The sequence below is a fragment of the Drosophila arizonae genome, chromosome 2, assembly GCF_054131065.1.
Source record: "Drosophila arizonae isolate 15081-1271.41 chromosome 2, UAZ_ARI_1.0, whole genome shotgun sequence".
NCBI lineage: Eukaryota > Metazoa > Arthropoda > Insecta > Diptera > Drosophilidae > Drosophila > Drosophila arizonae.
The window spans coordinates 34,669,317-34,688,103 of record NC_142922.1 but is presented as its reverse complement, the minus strand read 5'-3'; the positions used below and the strand labels follow the sequence as shown (position 1 = coordinate 34,688,103).

At 37.2% G+C, this 18,787-nt stretch overlaps 1 protein-coding gene across 19 annotated transcripts in view; it reads right to left on the bottom strand.

The window, feature by feature from the left end:
* The window catches only part of Atg2 (Autophagy-related 2), a 274,490-nt gene that overhangs the window by 213,729 nt on the left and 41,974 nt on the right, over nucleotides 1–18,787 (bottom strand). For all 19 annotated transcript variants that reach the window (XR_016268486.1, XR_016268485.1, XM_089461795.1 and 16 more), the window contains one exon: nucleotides 4,306–4,448. Coding sequence is in view for 17 of the 19 variants with exons in the window: in XM_089461795.1 (XP_089317921.1) it covers nucleotides 4,306–4,448 (143 nt within the window). In the remaining 2 variants the exon portion in view is untranslated. Of the gene's footprint in view, nucleotides 1–4,305; nucleotides 4,449–18,787 lie in introns of those variants that run through there.

Genomic DNA, 18,787 nt, shown 5'->3' with positions numbered 1-18,787 from the left:
TGCACTAGGGATTATTCTTTGCACAGTGCGTTTTATGTCCTTTGTGTGAATTTTAATAAATACTAATACGTTTTTCCCTTAGAGCTCTCTCTTCCTAAACTTAAATCTACTCTGTCAGCTTATCTTAGGGAAATCACTCACAATGCCCAGGCATAAGCATTGGTATACATTTTTCGTTGCCAATGTTGTGCTGTGAATTATCAATTCTATCCTATACTCTATTTCGACTATTCCCTTACTCTTCTCTTTTTTGATTTCTAATTATCTGTATTATCTCTTTCGCAACTTCTTTTAATATCTTCATTTTCCTTTTTCTTAATTTTTTTTTCTTTTCTCTTTTTTTTTTCGTAATTATTATAATTATTATAATTTTTTTTTTCTTTTTTTGTTTTTTATTTATTTTATTAATGTTTTTTTTTTTTGTTTTTAGACTCATTCACGAATGTGAAATGAGTATATTGGTTTTGTGCAATGTCCGTCTTGCTGTCCGTCCGTCTGTCCGCCTGTCCGTCCGTCCGTCTGTCCGTCTGTCCGTATGAACGCAATCTATTTCGGCGCTATTGAAGCTAGAGACTTGAAATTTGGAACACATACTCGTGTATATCTCCGATTTATAAAGTGTTAAAATTTTCCCGATCCGCCCACTAGGGGCGTGGCAAATCGGAAAATGCATTTTCCGATATACCAGAAATCATGTTTGTTGAAGAGCTAGAAAGCTGAAATTTGGTATGTAGGTCCGCGCCGATCACCCAAGATCACAAGCTATGGCGGATATATCTCCGCCCATTAGGGGCGTGGCAAATCGGATAAAACTGTATCTCCTAAAGTTATAAAGCTAGAATGCTGAAATTTTGCATGTAAGCTGATGTTTTAATTCTATGAAGATAGGTGAAATTATATATCTACGCCCACTAGGGGCGTGGCAAATCGGACCTAAAGATATAGTGATTTTTCGAATTCTGCTATATTTTAGGCACTATTGATGCTAGAGACCTCAAATTTTGTATATATACGCGGGTTGACCACCCACGTTCAATGAGCTATGGTAGATATGTGTCCGCCTATAGGGTGCGTGGCAAACCGCAAAAGTTTATATCTCCTACAGTATAAGAGCTAGAAGCTTCAAATTTGGATAGTTAAGTTACTGGTGGCCTACTCTATCGATGCCCTAAAAATAATTTGTAAGCCTCTTTAGGGGCGTGGCATATCGAAAAATACCCTGTAATTTTCACATTTTTTGAGCGTAAGAATTCAAATTTTACATTTAGGTAACCGGTTGCTCGTTCTAAAAACTGGCTAAAATTGAGGAGTCTACGGCCATTAGGGGCGTGGCAATCGGCATTTACATTTATGTATATGTACACATAAGTAGGCTTAATAGGCATTAATAGCACGGAAGGAAACATTTTTATAAAATTAATAAAATATAAAAAAGCTAAACTAACAAAAATTTGCAATTTACAATAAAGTGTTTTCAGCGGGATTTGAACTCGCACCCAACCCAAACAGCATGTTTGTCAAAATAGCTAAAATTAAGATCGTCGGTGCTTCAGCCAACAGCACCACCGCGTCGTTTCGATCAAGAGTAGTTAAAACGAAATCACATTATTGTTATGACGCCGCATAGCAAAGAAAAGCCAGTGTAGCGGCTGGAAATTAAAAAACAATGCAAAGACAAATCAATCGCAATGGGATTCTTAGAATATGCTAGAGCACGCATTTATGTGTACATACATACACACATACAAATGAGCGCGTGTATAAGGCTGGAATGCTTGATGCTATGCGTGCAGGCTTACATATATAATTATATATACATATGTATGTATTTGCGTATATGTATTTGAGGGCTATTTAAGAAGAAACAAATTTAAACTTATAAAATTATTCGACTAAGAAAATGAAAAGTATTAAGTGCTATTCAGTCAAGCTCGCACCTTCCCAATAAAATATCTATTTTATAAAAAACGAAATATGTATGAAAAAATAAAAAAAATAACACTTTACTGTGGTTCGAACCTCCGCTACTCTAACATTACTTGCGTCGCCCTTAGCACCCGCGCCACTGCTTTGCTCGAGCAATCAGTTGCTAAAATAGAATAGCTTAATAAGAGAGCGTCATCAGAAAAAACTACAGTAACGGCTAGAAAGTCCAGAAACCAATCGAAATTCTAAGAATGTGAGAAAAGGCGCGCTTCTGTCTGTACGCATAGAATAGACGATGAGTGTGTGCACAAGCATAGGAAAATCGCGCTGATCTGCTGTTAGCTTGAAGCCGGTATCCAATGTATGGATATAAATATATAATAAAAATCAAAATTGTATAAATTATATATGTATGTAAATTGAATGCAATAGCTATCGATGATTTTCCAATTTTAATGGCATCATGCCGTGTCTTTTGCTGCGCACTAGACTTGAAAATTGCACTATATACTCTGGTTGACAGCGTTTGGGCTGTGAATGAGTCTTCTGCTATCGGTATCGCCCGATTGCAACGTTCTTACTTGTTTATTTTTAATTTTATATAGTTAATATATACGCATTTAATATGTTGCTTAAGTTTTCTTACTAACTGGTAGCACTGAACATATTTGGCTGTAAAATTGGGCATAGCTGGCCGGACTGGCAAATAAAACACCCCCATAGGGTCGGTGCTATTAGTGATATTCTCTGTACTTTGTTTGGGCTTTTTTAATTTTAAGTTGACTCTATGTTTGTCAATTATCCTTAAGAAAATAAATAAATACATAAATAAATATATACTTTGTGGGGTCTGCCACGCCTCCTTCTGCTTGTTACATACTTTTAAAAAAATTATACCCTGATTTCTCATTTTCAATGGGTTCAGGGTATAAAAACTAAAACTAACTAGAGACCTCAAATTTTGTATATATACTCGGGCTGACCACCCAAGACCAAAAGGCTTCGACGGATATATGTCCGCCTACAGGGGGCGTGGCAAACCGCGAAAGAGCCAGAAGCTTTGGATAGATTTATAGATTATTGGAGATAAACTCGATATCCGCGCTATATGTTCAAATCCACGAAATTTCCAGGAAATTCACAGGAATTCAAGTCTCTAGCTTTTATATCTTCTAAAATCGACGCGTTGAAACATATGGACAGACAGATAGCGCGTGTGAAACTTGTAGATCGGATCGTGATCATAGCATTAAAATTCGCGCATGTGACAAAGCACAAGTCTCTAGTATTTGAAATACTCCTTTTACAAATATGTGGGCCAAGGGGGCGTGGTATCCAAAATCTGTAAATTACAAACTCAAGTATTCATCATATGTATATACACAGTAAATCTTATGTCTAAATCCAGGTCTAAAAGTGTTCAAATTAGACTGAAAAAACAAAATCAATTTTTAGATTACTCTCTATTAAAGAGTTATCGGATGAGTTATAGAAAAATATGATAAACTTGTACTACGTATGATATACACAAGTCTACATGCAAAATTTCAGCTTTCTAGCTCTTACGGACGGACGAACGGAGAGGCGGACTGGCTATATCGACTCAGCTCGTCGTCCTGATCAAGAATATATATACTTTATGGGGTCTGATTCTTTCTGCCTTTTACATACTTTTCACAGTATACAAATTTATTAAAGACAGCGAACCACTGCTCAAAACCTTATTATAATTATTTAACTAAAAAAAAAATCTAATTTACAGAGCACAAAAATAAACACGACTGATCACTCTCATTGAAAACTCTCTCTTGCATATTAATTTTCGTTATGGATAATTGATTGCATTTTTCGCTACACTGAGACGAAAAACTTATTCTCTATGTTCAAAGAAATCATATATGCCGATCCTGATCTCTAACAAATACATATGGGGCAGCATTTTCGTTCCTGCTTAGTGCTGCTGCTTTGACACCATCAGATCATTGATAGATCAACACCATACAAATATTCTTGCTCGAGGAAACTTTAATTGGTGGTGTTCCACCAATTCGCAAATGTATTTTTCGATAACAAATTTTTCGAAATAATTTTCATCAGAAGAACCACGATGCAGAAACGCATTCGTTGCTTGTAAAAAGTGGACTATAGACTGCCAAAGCATTGCTGACTTACCTACCGGACTTGACTTGTGAGTGTACGTAGCTTGTTGACGGATCTGAGGATAAAGTTCATAGCTACTGCATCAAAAACAGCTGGTGGTATTATCATATAAATTACAATATAAATTTTCTTAACATTTAAAACACGTTTTAAAAACTAAGGAGTGCGCTTTAACTTTTTCGGATTTTTCGAAATTATTTATTAAATAAATATACAAACCTGAATTATCATGAAATCCTTCAATATTTGTTGAATAGCCATATGAGCACTTAGAACTGAAAGGCGATCTACGTTTTTGTATTGGACAGTTTTCAATAGAACTTATCGGTGCATCATTGTTGAAGTCGATTTTAAAGCAAATTCTAAAAAATAAATATATAAAAATATAATAGATAATTTTTTCATTCTTATAGCAGTAGGTTTCTGATATAGTTTTCGCCTTTTATTTTTACTTCATCCTCCTATTTAGCGAGATAAATCAAGCTAAATAAAATTCTTCAACTTAAAGTATATTACCATTTTGAGTATAATCCATAGCGTAATATCTGTAGAAAAATTTAAGACTTAACTTTAATACTCATAAACGTCCGAAATAAGTTTAGAGTTTTTATACCGTGAAAATCGGAAATCAATTGTAACTTAAAATTTTGTGGTAAGTCCCCATATACAGTTTGGCAAGAAAGTGTTTACACACAGGGAAAAAATTTGAATTTTTGGCTTTGAAGTGAAATAAAAACAGTAAGAATATGCATATTCAATTTTTTTTAATGAAAATAGGTAAATTAAACTATATACTATATTAGTAAGTAAAACAAGTAAGAAAATTCTAGTCGAGAGTGCTCGACTAGATACTACCCTGAACCCAACAAATAAAAATGCTTATTTAGTATGGCTGAAATTTCAATTTCGATGTATTTAAAAATATAAATAAAATACCAAACTTATTTAATAAAATATAAAAATATTTTGAAACAATTAAAAAAATTAACATCAGTTGCATCGATCGGGATTCGAACCGCGACTCCTCGATCGAGCGTCATGCTGCTAACACACTAGGCCACCTCACTCCTGCTAGTGGCGCTGGCAAAACTCAAATAGATTCACTGCTGCAGCGCCATCTACCAAAACTAAACGAAACTAACTGCTGATGTGATTCTAAGAATCTGCTAGAATAACCAAACTATTAAAAACGCACATAAAGTATAGTTAAAATTTCAATTTCGGTGTATTTAAAAATATAAATTAAATAAAAACGCATTTATGAAAATATAAAAATATTTTGAAACAATTAAAAAAAATTAACATCAGTGCTGCACCGATCGGGATTCGAACCGCGACTTCTTGATCGAGCGTCATGCAGCTAACACACTAGGCCACCTCACTCCTGCTGGTGGCGCTGGCAAAACTCAAATAGATTCACTTCAGCTGCGCCATCTACCAAAACTAAACGAAACTAACAGCTGATGTTTTTGTTGTAGCTGCTGCACGTGCGTTTGTTAATTGGCCAAATATTTGATTATTTTTTATTAAATTTTGACTGAACGGAATTTAATGAAACTTTCAGCATATGATCTACATATTATATTGAATATTTGAGAAATTTAAAAAAAAGAAAAATCATTCACAATTAGCTATAGAGGCATCTGATTTGAACTTGAATGTTTTTACTCGATAAAAACATAACGGGATGATTTATCGAATTTTAAAAGCAAACTCGACGTCCGCGCTGTATATACGGTCATTTAAAAAAAAAAATCAAGTCTCTAGCTCTTATATCTTCGGAAATCGACGCGTTCAAACATACGGACAGACGGACAGACGGACAGACGGACAGACGGACGGACGGACAGACGGACAGACAGACAGACGGACAGGGCCAAATCGACTCAGCTCGTCGCCCTGATCAAGAATATATATACTTTGTGGGGTCTGCCACGCTTCCTTCTGCCTGTTACATACATTTCAACAAAACCATTATACCCTGATTTCCCATTTTCAATGGGTTCAGGGTATAAAAAAATAACAATATGTTTCTATTAACAAAAGATAATAACAAATAACAAAAGAATAAAAAAAAATCAGCTGACAAGAAAGTGTTTACACAACTAAAACTATTTACTCATTATAGTGCTTTAACTACTTTGTAGTTAAAGCTAGTACTTTGCGTTAGCATCTATGAGTGATCCCAAGCGTCTATTCATCGAGTGGACCAAGTTTCTGACATATTCCACTGGAATATTTTACCATTCCTCCAAAACAATGGTTTTCAACTCTGTTTTATTCATTGGATGCCTCTTGGCGGTTCTCTTCTTGAGATAAGCCCACAAATTCTCAATAGGGTTTAAATCTGGGCTTTGAGCTGGCGTATCCAACACAGTTTTACAATTATAAAGTAGCCAGCACCTAACAATATTTGCCTTATGTTTGGGATCATTGTCTTGATAAAACCTATAAGTTGGTTTACCATTGACAAAGAACCCAAATTTGTTGGCACTGGCTACTAAATGTGTGCGCAAAATGTCCAAATACTGCCCAGCATCCATGGTGTTCTCAATAAAACATAGGTCTCCAACTCCTTTGCTTGAGATGCACCCCCAGACCATTACCGAAAGCTTTCCAAACTTTACAGTCGGTATTATATTTTTATTCTCGAGGGCTTTTAGCGGCTTGCGCCACACTCTAGTTGGACCTTCGTTATAGTATAGCATCATTTTGAATTCATCGCAAAATATAACATCATCCCAATATGAATCCGGCTGATTTTTATGCATTCTAGCAAACGTTAAACGCCTTTGAACGTGATCTGCCGACAACAGTGGTTTTTTTCGGGCTGCTCGGGACGAGAGATCGTTTCGTTTTAGTGCACTTCTGACACTTTCCCGGGAAATGGTTATGCCACATTCCTCCTGCAGCTCACTGGCAAGCTTCCTGGTCGAAATGGTTGGTTTCTCGTCAATTTTTCTCAACATAAACCGCTCTGCCCTGGGTGCTAATAGACGAGGCCGACCTGTTGCGTGCTTTGACTCGACCCTATCCTCTTTTTTTGCACGGTTTAGTATATTATAAACCGTTTTCCGAGTGATCAAAAACATTTGGGCAATTTCAGTGACAGTTTTACCCAATGTGTGGTTATAATACACTAACTGGGCCATATCAAATGATACACGTTTGCCTGGCATTTTTAGTTAGTGAAAATAATGCTATTACCGGAATAAATGTTTCAACAAATAATGAAACCACACAAAAAATTGTAGCTGTCATCGCTGTCGATCGGAAAATTCCGGGAAACAACGGAAAATTTAGAATATGCGACAAAAAGAAACGAAAAAGCGAGTTGTGTAAACACTTTCTTGTCAGCTGATTTCTGTTACTTCTTTTGTTATTTGTTATTATCTTTTGTTAATAGAAACATATTGTTATTTTTTTTTTACTTACTAATATAGTATATGGTTTAATTTACCTATTTTCATTAAAAAAAATTGAATATGCATATTCTTACTGTTTTTATTTCACTTCAAAGCAAAACATTCAAATTTTTTCCCTGTGTGTAAACACTTTCTTACCAAACTGTATATCAAATTATAGCTCGGATTAAGCCAATCTTTCTATTATAATCCATCCCTCTGATTAATAGAAAATATTTACGCTTAACCCATAGAAAATGGGAAATCAAGGTATAAGGTTTTGTGAAACTGTACGTTACAGGAAGAAGGTGGCGTGGCGGACCCTGCGCGTCATCAGGTTAGCGCGCCCTTTTTCACCGTAAATGCTCAATAAAATCTTTTCCCTAGGTCCGTGTATATCGAGTTTTTCTCCAAAAATCGATTACTACTCCCGATATATTCTTATCGATTAAAAATCTTAATGAAAACTAGTTATTTAATTATATCTCCTACACCTTTAGATCTAAAGTCTCTAAACTTTCAATATAGACTTTTAGGTATTTTATATATTTACGGTTTTTGTTGACCCTCACCCCTATATCCACCCCTTCTACAATATCATTGTAGAAGGCGTATTTGAAATACTAGAGACTTGTTGATTACCACATGCACGCATGTTAATGTTATTATCCCGATCCCGACAAGAAATTGTATTAAACAATTAAGCAATTAAATTAACAACATTTTTGGCCAATTGACAAATGCACGTACAGCAGCCACAACAGTTTTCCTATACATGTGCACATATCCATTCGAACTTATGCTAGCATATTCTTAGAATCACATTAGATTGGTTAAGATTTGCTAGATGGCGCTGCAGTATTAAACCTATTTCAGTTTTGCCATCACACTTTTGAAATGTGGAGTGGCGTTGTTGCCAGCAGCGTGACGCTCGATCGAGAAATATTGGGTTTGACTCCAGAGCGAGCAATTTATGTTAATTTGAATTATTTCGAAATATTTATTTTTTCCAACTGCGACTAGTAAGAGAGCGTCATATCATTTTTTTTTTTTACTCATTCACGAAAGTAAGAAAGAATGTGTGCAATGTCCGTCTTGCTGTCCATCCGTCTGTCCGCCTGTCCGTCCGTCCGTTTGTCCGCTTGTCCGTATGAACGAAATCTATTTCGGCGCTATTGAAGCTAGAGACTTGAAATTTGGAACACATACTCATGTATATCTCCGATTTATAAAGTGTTAAAATTTTACGGATCCGCCCACTAGGGGCGTGGCAAATCGGAAAATGCATTTTTCGATATGCCAGAAATCATGTTAGTTGAAAATCTAGAAAGCTGAAATTTGGTATGTAGGTCCGTGTCGACCATTTAAGATCACGAGCTATGGCGGATATATCCCCGCCCATTGGGGGCGTGGCAAATCGGATAAAACTGTATATCCTAAAGTTGTAAGTCTAAAATGCTGAAGTTTTGTACGTGAGCTGATGTTTTGATTCAATAAAAGTGGATGAAATAGTTTTATATCTACGCCTACTGTACGCATAGAACAGAAGATGAGTGTGTGCACATTAATAGGAAAATCGGGCTGAACTACTGCTACCTTGGAGCCGGTATCCTATATATGTACGTATTTATAATAACAAGTAAAAAGACTCTAGTCGAGACTGCTCGACTAGGAGATACCCTGATCCCTCTAATCTGATATTCTAATCAGTCCGCACATCTTTTCGACACACATACATACACACGCACGTATTAGAACGCGCTCTGCTAACTGCGCAGTAAGCAGCGACTGCGCTTGGGCTGCGCTGTAGTATGGGCAACATTATAAGAATTTATTTGTTGAACAATTCAATTTCTAGACGCACAATCTTAATGAAACTTTCAGGGCGTAATCATATGGTAAAAATGTATGTACATTCCAAAGCACACGTCTCTAGTACTTGAAATACGCCTTTTAGAAAGGTGAGGGTGAGGGGGTGGATATAAGGGTGGGAGGTAAATTACAACAAAAATCGAAATTATATAAAATACTTATAAGTCCACATTTAAAATTTGCAAGCTCTAGCTCTAAAGGTGTACGAAATATAATTAAATAACTAGCTTTCGATAAGGTTTTTAATCGATAATAAAATATCAGGAATACTTATCGATATATAAAGAAAAACTTGATATGCGCGTGATATACACGGACCTAGGAAGCTCTTATATCTTCTGAGATCGACGCGTTCAAACATACGGACGGACGGACAGGGCCAAATCGACTCAGCTCGTCGCCCTGGTCAAAAATATATATACTTTGTGGGGTCTGCCACGCCTTCTTCTGCCTGTTATATACTTTTAACAAAACCATTATACCCTGATTTCCCATTTTCAATGGGTTCAGGGTATAAAAAGCAAAATGATATATTTAATTTGAAGATCCTAGCTGCGATGATGCAATTTTTATGTGATGCCCTGTTTTTTGTTGTACACTAGACTTGAAAACTGTACTATATACTCTGGTTGATAGCGTTTGGGCTGTGAATGAGTATTCTGCAATCGGTATCGCCCGATTGCAACGTTCTTACTTGTTTGTAATACATACACTGCGCGTCATCAGGAAAGCGCCCCCTGTACACTCAATCTCAATGCTGAATAAAAGCTAAACCATAAAAGCTTCATCTTTAAATTTTATTTGTATTATACTACATGTATTTCTCTTTAACATAAAAAAACAAGTAAGAAAGCTTTAGTCGAGACTGCTCGACTACGAGGTCTCCTGAACCCTTGGAGTAATAGCTATTTCAATAATTTTTCACACACACACACACACACACACACACACACACACATACACACGCATGGGCGGCAGTGAGCGCTTACTATGAGAACTTAATTGCTTAATAACTTTTTGTGGATGTACGATCTTCATGAAACTTTCAGATTATGATTAGAACATGGATATGCATGTAATTGCCGAAGTACAAGTGAATTTAAGGGTGGGGGTTAAATTTTAACAAAAACCGAAATTGTATAAATTGCATATAAGCATACATTAACAAGTAAGAACGTTGCAATCGGGCGATACCGATAGCAGAAGACTCATTCACAGCCCAAACGCTGTCAACCAGAGTATATAGTGCAATTTTCAAGTCTAGTGCGCAGCAAAAAACACGGCATGATGCCATTAAAATTGGAAAATCATCGATAGCTATTACATTCAAATTACATACATATATAATTTATACAATTTTGATTTTTATTATATATTTATATCCATACATTGGATACCGGCTTCAAGCTAACAGCAGATCGGCGCGATTTTCCTATGCTTGTGCACACACTCATCGTCTATTCTATGCGTACAGACAGAAGCGCGCCTTTTCTCACATTCTTAGAATTTCGATTGATTTCTGGACTTTCTAGCCGTTACTGTAGTTGTGTCTGATGACGCTCTCTTATTAAGCTATTCTATTTTAGCAACTGGTGGCTCGAGCAAAGCAGTGGCGCGGGTGCTAAGGGCGACGCAAGTAATGTTAGAGTAGCGGAGGTTCGAACCACAGTAAAGTGTTATTTTTTTTATTTTTTCATACATATTTCGTTTTTTATAAAATAGATATTTTATTGGGAAGGTGCGAGCTTGACTGAATAGCACTTAATACTTTTCATTTTCTTAGTCGAATAATTTTATAAGTTTAAATTTGTTTCTTCTTAAATAGCCCTCAAATACATATACGCAAATACATACATATGTATATATAATTATATATGTAAGCCTGCACGCATAGCATCAAGCATTCCAGCCTTATACACGCGCTCATTTGTATGTGTGTATGTATGTACACATAAATGCGTGCTCTAGCATATTCTAAGAATCCCATTGCGATTGACTTGTCTTTGCATTATTTTTGAATTTCCAGCCGCTACACTGGCTTTTCTTTGCTATGCGGCGTCATAACAATAATGTGATTTCGTTTTAACTACTCTTGATCGAAACGACGCGGTGGTGCTGTTGGCTGAAGCACCGACGATCTTAATTTTAGCTATTTTGACAAACATGCTGTTTGGGTTGGGTGCGAGTTCAAATCCCGCTGAAAACACTTTATTGTAAATTGCAAATTTTTGTTAGTTTAGCTTTTTTATATTTTATTAATTTTATAAAAATGTTTCCTTCCGTGCTATTAATGCCTATTAAGCCTACTTATGTGTACATATACATAAATGTAAATGCCGATTGCCACGCCCCTAATGGCCGTAGACTCCTCAATTTTAGCCAGTTTTTAGAACGAGCAACCGGTTACCTAAATGTAAAATTTGAATTCTTACGCTCAAAAAATGTGAAAATTACAGGGTATTTTTCGATATGCCACGCCCTTAAAGAGGCTTAAAAATTATTTTTAAGGCATCGATAGAGTAGGCCACCAGTAACTTAACTATCCAAATTTGAAGCTTCTAGCTCTTATACTGTAGGAGATATAAACTTTTGCGGTTTGCCACGCACCCTATAGGCGGACACATATCTACCATAGCTCATTGAACGTGGGTGGTCAACCCGCGTATATATACAAAATTTGAGGTCTCTAGCATCAATAGTGCCTAAAATATAGCAGAATTCGAAAAATCACTATATCTTTAGGTCCGATTTGCCACGCCCCTAGTGGGCGTAGATATATAATTTGTTCACCTATCTTCATAGAATTAAAACATCAGCTTACATGCAAAATTTCAGCATTCTAGCTTTATAACTTTAGGAGATACAGTTTTATCCGATTTGCCACGCCCCTAATGGGCGGAGATATATCCGCCATAGCTTTTGATCTTGGGTGATCGGCGCGGACCTACATACCAAATTTCAGCTTTCTAGCTCTTCAACAAACATGATTTCTGGTATATCGGAAAATGCATTTTCCGATTTGCCACGCCCCTAGTGGGCGGATCGGGAAAATTTTAACACTTTATAAATCGGAGATATACACGAGTATGTGTTCTAAATTTTAAGTCTCTAGCTTCAATAGCGCCGAAATAGATTGCGTTCATACGGACAGACGGACAGACGGACGGACGGACAGACGGACGGACAGCAAGACGGACATTGCACAAAACCAATATACTCATTTCACATTCGTGAATGAGTCTAAAAATTTGGAGACTAGCAATAAAGGTGTAGAAGATATAATTTTATAACTGGTTTTCGATAAGGTTTTTTATCGATAAAAAAAGATCGGGATGAGTTATCGATTTTTAATGATAAACTTGATATGCGCGCTGTAATTACGGACATTTGAAAAAAAATTTGAAGTCTCTAGCTCTTATATCTTCTGAAATCGACGCGTTCATACATACGGACAGACGGACAGACGGACAGACAGACGGACAGGGCCAAATCAACTCAGCTCGTCGCCCTGATCAAGAATATATATACTTTGTGGGGTCTGCCACGCCTCCTTCTCCCTGTTACATACATTTCAACAAAACCATTATACCCTGATTTCCCATTGAAAATGGGTTCAGGGTATAAAAATGTAACGAAAATTTGGTCATCAGATTAGCGCCCCCTGCGATAAATTCAATTTAATTAGTTAATGACCAAAAATAACACCTGTATTTTAAGATATTATTTTTAAGTAATATTAGTAGTGCGTAGTGCCGTTTTTTGTTTGAAATTACTTCAAAAATTAGATATGGAATTATAAAGTTATTCAATATAATTCAAGTATATGGTTGACCAAGCGTGTTCAGTACCTTCGATTAACTCTGTCTTTGTACTATAATGCTTTCCGGACACATATACTTTCCTGACCAACCATCCCCAGACGTTTCCAATGATATTAAGGTCGAGTGAGTATGGTGGCCACGCCATGAGATCAATTTTTTGGCCCTGAATCCAGGACTTCAGGGATCGGGTGGTCTGAATTGGAGCATAATCATGCTGGAAAATCTAATGCCGGTTTTCAGACAGGTTATAGAAATGCGGAACAGCAGTTTTAAACACGAAGTTATAGTCCTATGCGTCCATGCGCGATGTCAAATATTGAAGCTTGCAAGTACTGTAGTAAGATGTTGATACCCACACCAATGCCATTTATTTATATGTTACAGTCAACAGACTGGACTGTAGGATCTCTATGCTAATGCCGAGATTATCCATATAACTAAAAATGGTTGTTTATTGTTTCATCTGACCATATTAACAGTTTCAAGTCATATGGACAATTCTGGCATTAGCTGAAAGCTCCTACAGTCCAGTCTGTTGACTGTAACATTACAGTAAGGCAAACTGTCAAGCGCAGTGGCTGCTCTCTTTTGTTTTGGGGGAGAATAAACAAAAATTGTGCTGGACTCTTGGTTTTAATCGATGGAATAACGTTTCATGAGCAATACCTGATCACTTTACAAAAGAATTTGGGAGAATTAAGTGAACATATGGGTTTTACTACTGAAAAATGCAGAACAATGACTCAAAGAACACGTCTAAATTGGTCAAAAAGTGGATAATATGGCAAGGATTCAAGTCCCTGAAGTGTCCTGAATACTCTTCAGACATGAATATCATTGAAAATATATGGAGTCATGTGAAATCGCAGCTTGCGAATTATGGGTGGCCCCAAATAGAATGAAAGGGCTGTGGGAGAGGACCAAGGACATTTGGTGCGCGACTTTGCTGAAATGGTGCGACGGTACACAGAAATAATGGCAAATGACATTAATGAGCAAAAAAAGTCAAAAGTGCTATGCATTAATTATTAAAAAATTATTAATAAATACATTTGTTGAAAAATGACCCGGGTGCAAAACTGTAACATTTGACTTTCTTTACATTTTTATTTCTTATAATTATTCCAGTCAACCGAATGATTTCAAATTTTCAGGTAAGACAGCTAAATACCATACTAACAAAATAAAATTAAGATCCTAAACATCCATGTAGTAGAAGCAAAAATACAGACTCTTAAAGTTGCAACATTGAATTCGCGTTACAGTTTTGCTCGTCACTGTACGTATTTTCTGTGCGTTCATATGCATATAAGTGCATAAACAAGTTGCTCCACACAGCGACGCGGGTACTGTAGGAGCGACCCTCGCTACTGGGGTCAAGGTCCGACTATAGTCGGCGTCTTTCTTTCATCGAGGACTGTTAGCCGAGGGGCCCTTCGGGCCGGGAGATAATAGTGGACACTTTCACTCGCAGGGCAGCAACGGTACTTCGGCCAATGGGAGGCCAACACGTGATTTGGCGGGAAGGTGGCGTCACCCTAGATCATGCCACTTTACCGTTTTATTGGGCACGAGTGGCAGAAAGGCCCCGCTCCAGAGCCGAACAGGCCCTCTTACCACACGAAGCAGGGCCTGCGGCTGGGCTATAAAAGGCCATCGGCAAAAGAGTTACGTGTGAGAGTGATTATTGAGGGTGAAGATTCTGAGAGCAAAAGTGATAAGTGAAAGTCAATGCGAGTGGCAAATCAGGACTTCAAAGGACTCCCAGGACATCCTGGGAACAGCAAGGACATCCAGAGGGAGTGAAACTAGCGTGTCTTAGCACAACACTCTCCCAGCCGGAGTACGCTAAGCCAGCACTCGGTCTCCTGTGGCAGGTGTGCCTCGCGAAAGCGAATCATCACATAATTTTACTAAATTTATAAACTTATTCAAGACAATATACTTTACGTTTTTGTACCATAAATAACAAGTGACTAATTATTATACTCACAGGCAGCTGAAACTAGCCCTGCTTAGACTCGGGATAAGCCGAAGTTTCTTTACAATGTATGTATATATTTTGAGTGACATAGAAGCTAAGCCGAAAACGGGTGAGTGATACATACATATATGAATCAAGGCAGAATATTCAGCCGAGCAAAAAAGAATTGAAGGAGTTGGAGTGTGATCATATATGTAGCACGGGACTGTAAGTGTGTGTGTGTATGCTTGTGCACGTATAGAGGGAGAGATTATAGGGAGAAATAAAGAGTAAAAGAGAGAGAGAGAGAGAGAGAGTAACGCAAAAGAGCGCATAATATATGAAAATGTGATCATGTACATACAGACATATGTATGTATGTTTGAGCTGTCGCAACGCACTGATTTTCTCAAACCGAGCAAATACGAAGTACAAAATGCATGCTCGAGTGATTCATTCCGTTTTAAGGCTTCATTTATTCGGATTGTCGTTAAAAGCGGAGATATACTAAGCGGAGGCTCTTTCATATATGGGGACCAACCAAGACATCGAGTTTTTGTCGACATAACGCTTTAAGCGGAGTCGTTATAACCGAATTCTATTGCCCATTCTTACACTCATTTTCTTTTAGGTTTTTCTCTTTGCCTATTGCACGCAACTTCTTAGTTTTTATTTTGATTTCATTATCATCATATGAGATGTGATGTGTGAGTCAAAACCCGTTGTTTTATTTTCTATTCTTCTTTATTTTCGTAAAGAATGCGTGCACTTATTTTGCGTCATCAGATTAGGGCCCCCAACTGCAATTGTAATTATCTGCTGCGGCACTTACACTCACTAAATTTTGTATGAAGCTCAAAGTATTCAATATATTTATAGTATGTGCAAAGAAACAGTTTTATCTTTAAGGGAAAATCAAAGATTAAGGCATATTTGAATCTGGACTATGCTACCATAAAATTGCTGAAAAAACAGGAAAAACAGAAAACTAATTGGCAATTTTCTTACAAATAGGGAAAACTATAGAAAAAACTATATAAGCGGTAATAATCAAGTGATTTCAGAAGAAAATAGAAGAGCATTAGTTCGAGAAGCTTCGAATTCCCATGAATCGACCACCAAGATTAAGGATAAAATCGGTGTTAAGACGAGCTTATCAACGGTCCAAAAAGTAAATAAACAAGTAAGAAGGCTCCAGTCGAGACTGCTCGACTAGGAGATACCTTGGGCGCTCTAAGCTGATATTCTAATCATTCTGCACTTCTTCTATGCACACATACATACAAATGCATCCAAACGCGCGTATGCATCCAGATGCGTAAGCTTGGGCTGCGCTGCAGTGTGAGCAATATTATGAGAAATTATTTGTTGAATAATTTCTTTTGTAGACATACAATCTTAATGAAACATTTCGAGCGTAATCATATGGTGGAAATGTGTGTACATTCCAAAGCACAAGTCTCCAGTACTTGAAATGCGTTTTTTACAAATTGGGGGCGAAGGGGGCGTGGGGTCTGCGATGACTTCTGCCCGTTACATACATTTTCACAAAACCATTATACCCTGCTTTCCCGATTTCAATGGGTTCAGGGTATACAAAATTAATTACTTAAAGAGACCGAATTAAAAACAAGTAAGAACGCTGCAGTCGGGCGTTACCGACAGCGAAATACTCATTCACATCCCATCAACAATTTAGTAGCTAAGTTTCGCTCTAATACTGTAGAAAATACAGTTTTTTCCGATGTGCCACGCCCCTACTGGGCGTAAACACCTCCTTTTCGGTCAGTTTTTAGAACGAGATAACGGTACCCTAACTGCAAAGTTTGAATGCTTACCCTCAACAAATTTGAAATTTACAGGATATTTTTCGATATGCCACGCCCCTAAAAAGGCGTAAAGATTATTTTTGGGTCATCGATAAAGGAGTTTACTGGTATCTTAACTATTTAAATTTGAAGCTTCTAGCTATTATACTTTGGAATATATAAACTTTTGCGGTTTGCCACACCCCCGTGGGCGGACATAGATCCGATAAAGCTTTTTGATCTTGGGTGATCAGCCCGAGCATATATACAAAATTTGAGGTCTCTGCCATCAATAGTGTCGAAAATATAGCAGAATTTAAAAAATCACTTTATTTTCAGGTGCGATTTGCCACGCCCCTAGTGTGCGTAGATATATAATTTTTTCACCTATCTTCATAGAATCACAACATTAGCTGACGTGCAAAATTTCAGCGCTCTATCTGTAAAACTCTGAGAGATACAGTTTTTTCTGATTTGGTACGCCCCCAATACGCGGAGATATATCCGCCATAGCTCGTGATCTTGGGTGGTCGACACGGACCTACATACTAAATTTCAGCTTTCTAGCTATTCAACTAACATGATTTCTGACATATCGGAAAATGCATTTTCAGATTTGCCACGCCCCTGGCGCATCGGGGAAATTTTAACACTTTATAAATCGGTGATATACACGAGTATGTGTTCCAAATTTTAAGCCTGTAGCTTCAATAGCGCCGAAATAGATGGCGTTAATACGAACAGATTAATAATAGACGTTAATAGACAGACGGACGGACAGCAAGACGGACATTGTCATTATTCACTTTCGTGAATGAGTATACAAATAAATACACCAGTCGATGTGCTGAGAAAAGAAATACGCATTAATTTTGCCCGGGCTAATTTGACGTGGTCGACCCAATGGCAGCGTGTTGTCTTTTCTGATGAGAAAATTGAATTTGGAAGGGACTGATGGCTATAATTATTATATCCATGACCTACTCATAGAAGAACATTTGGAACGGTTTCCAATCCACTGCGGCGGGAAGGGTGGTGTGGCATTGGTGTAGGGTGCAATATCTTACTACGCCACTTGCAAGCTTCAATTGCTGTTTCGCATTTCTATAACCTGTATGAAAACCGGCATTAGATTTTCCAGCATGATAATGCTCCAATTCAGACCACCCTATCTCTGAAGTCCTGGATTCAGGGCTAAAAAATTGATCTCATGGTGTGGCCACCATACTCACTCGACCTTAATATCATTGGAAACGTCTGGGGATGGTTGGTCGGGAAAGTATATGAGTCCGGAAAGCACTATAGTACAAAGACAGAGTTAATCGAAGGTACTGAACACGCTTGGTCAACCATATCCTTGAATTATATTGAACAACTTATAATTGCCTTCCTAATCGAATTTTTGAAAAATTAAAAAAAATGGCACTACGTACTACTAATATTACTTAAAAATAATAATAGCTTAATATACAGGGGTTATTTTTGTCATTAACTTAAAAAAATTGAATTTATCGCAGGAGGCTCTAATCTGATGACCAAATTTTTGTTACCTTTTTATACCCTGAACCCATTTTCAATAGGAAATCAGGGTATAATGGTTTTGTTAAATGTATGTAGCAGGCAGAAGGAGGCGTGGCAGACCCCATAAAGTATATATATTCTTTATCAGGGTGACGAGCTGAGTCGATTTGGCTCTGTCCGTCTGTCCGTCCGTCTATCCGTATGCTTGAACGCGGCGATCTCAGAAGATATAAGAGTTAGAGACTTTAAATTTTTTCTAGGTCAGTGTATAGCACGCGCATATCGAGTTTTTTTTTAAATATCGATAATTTG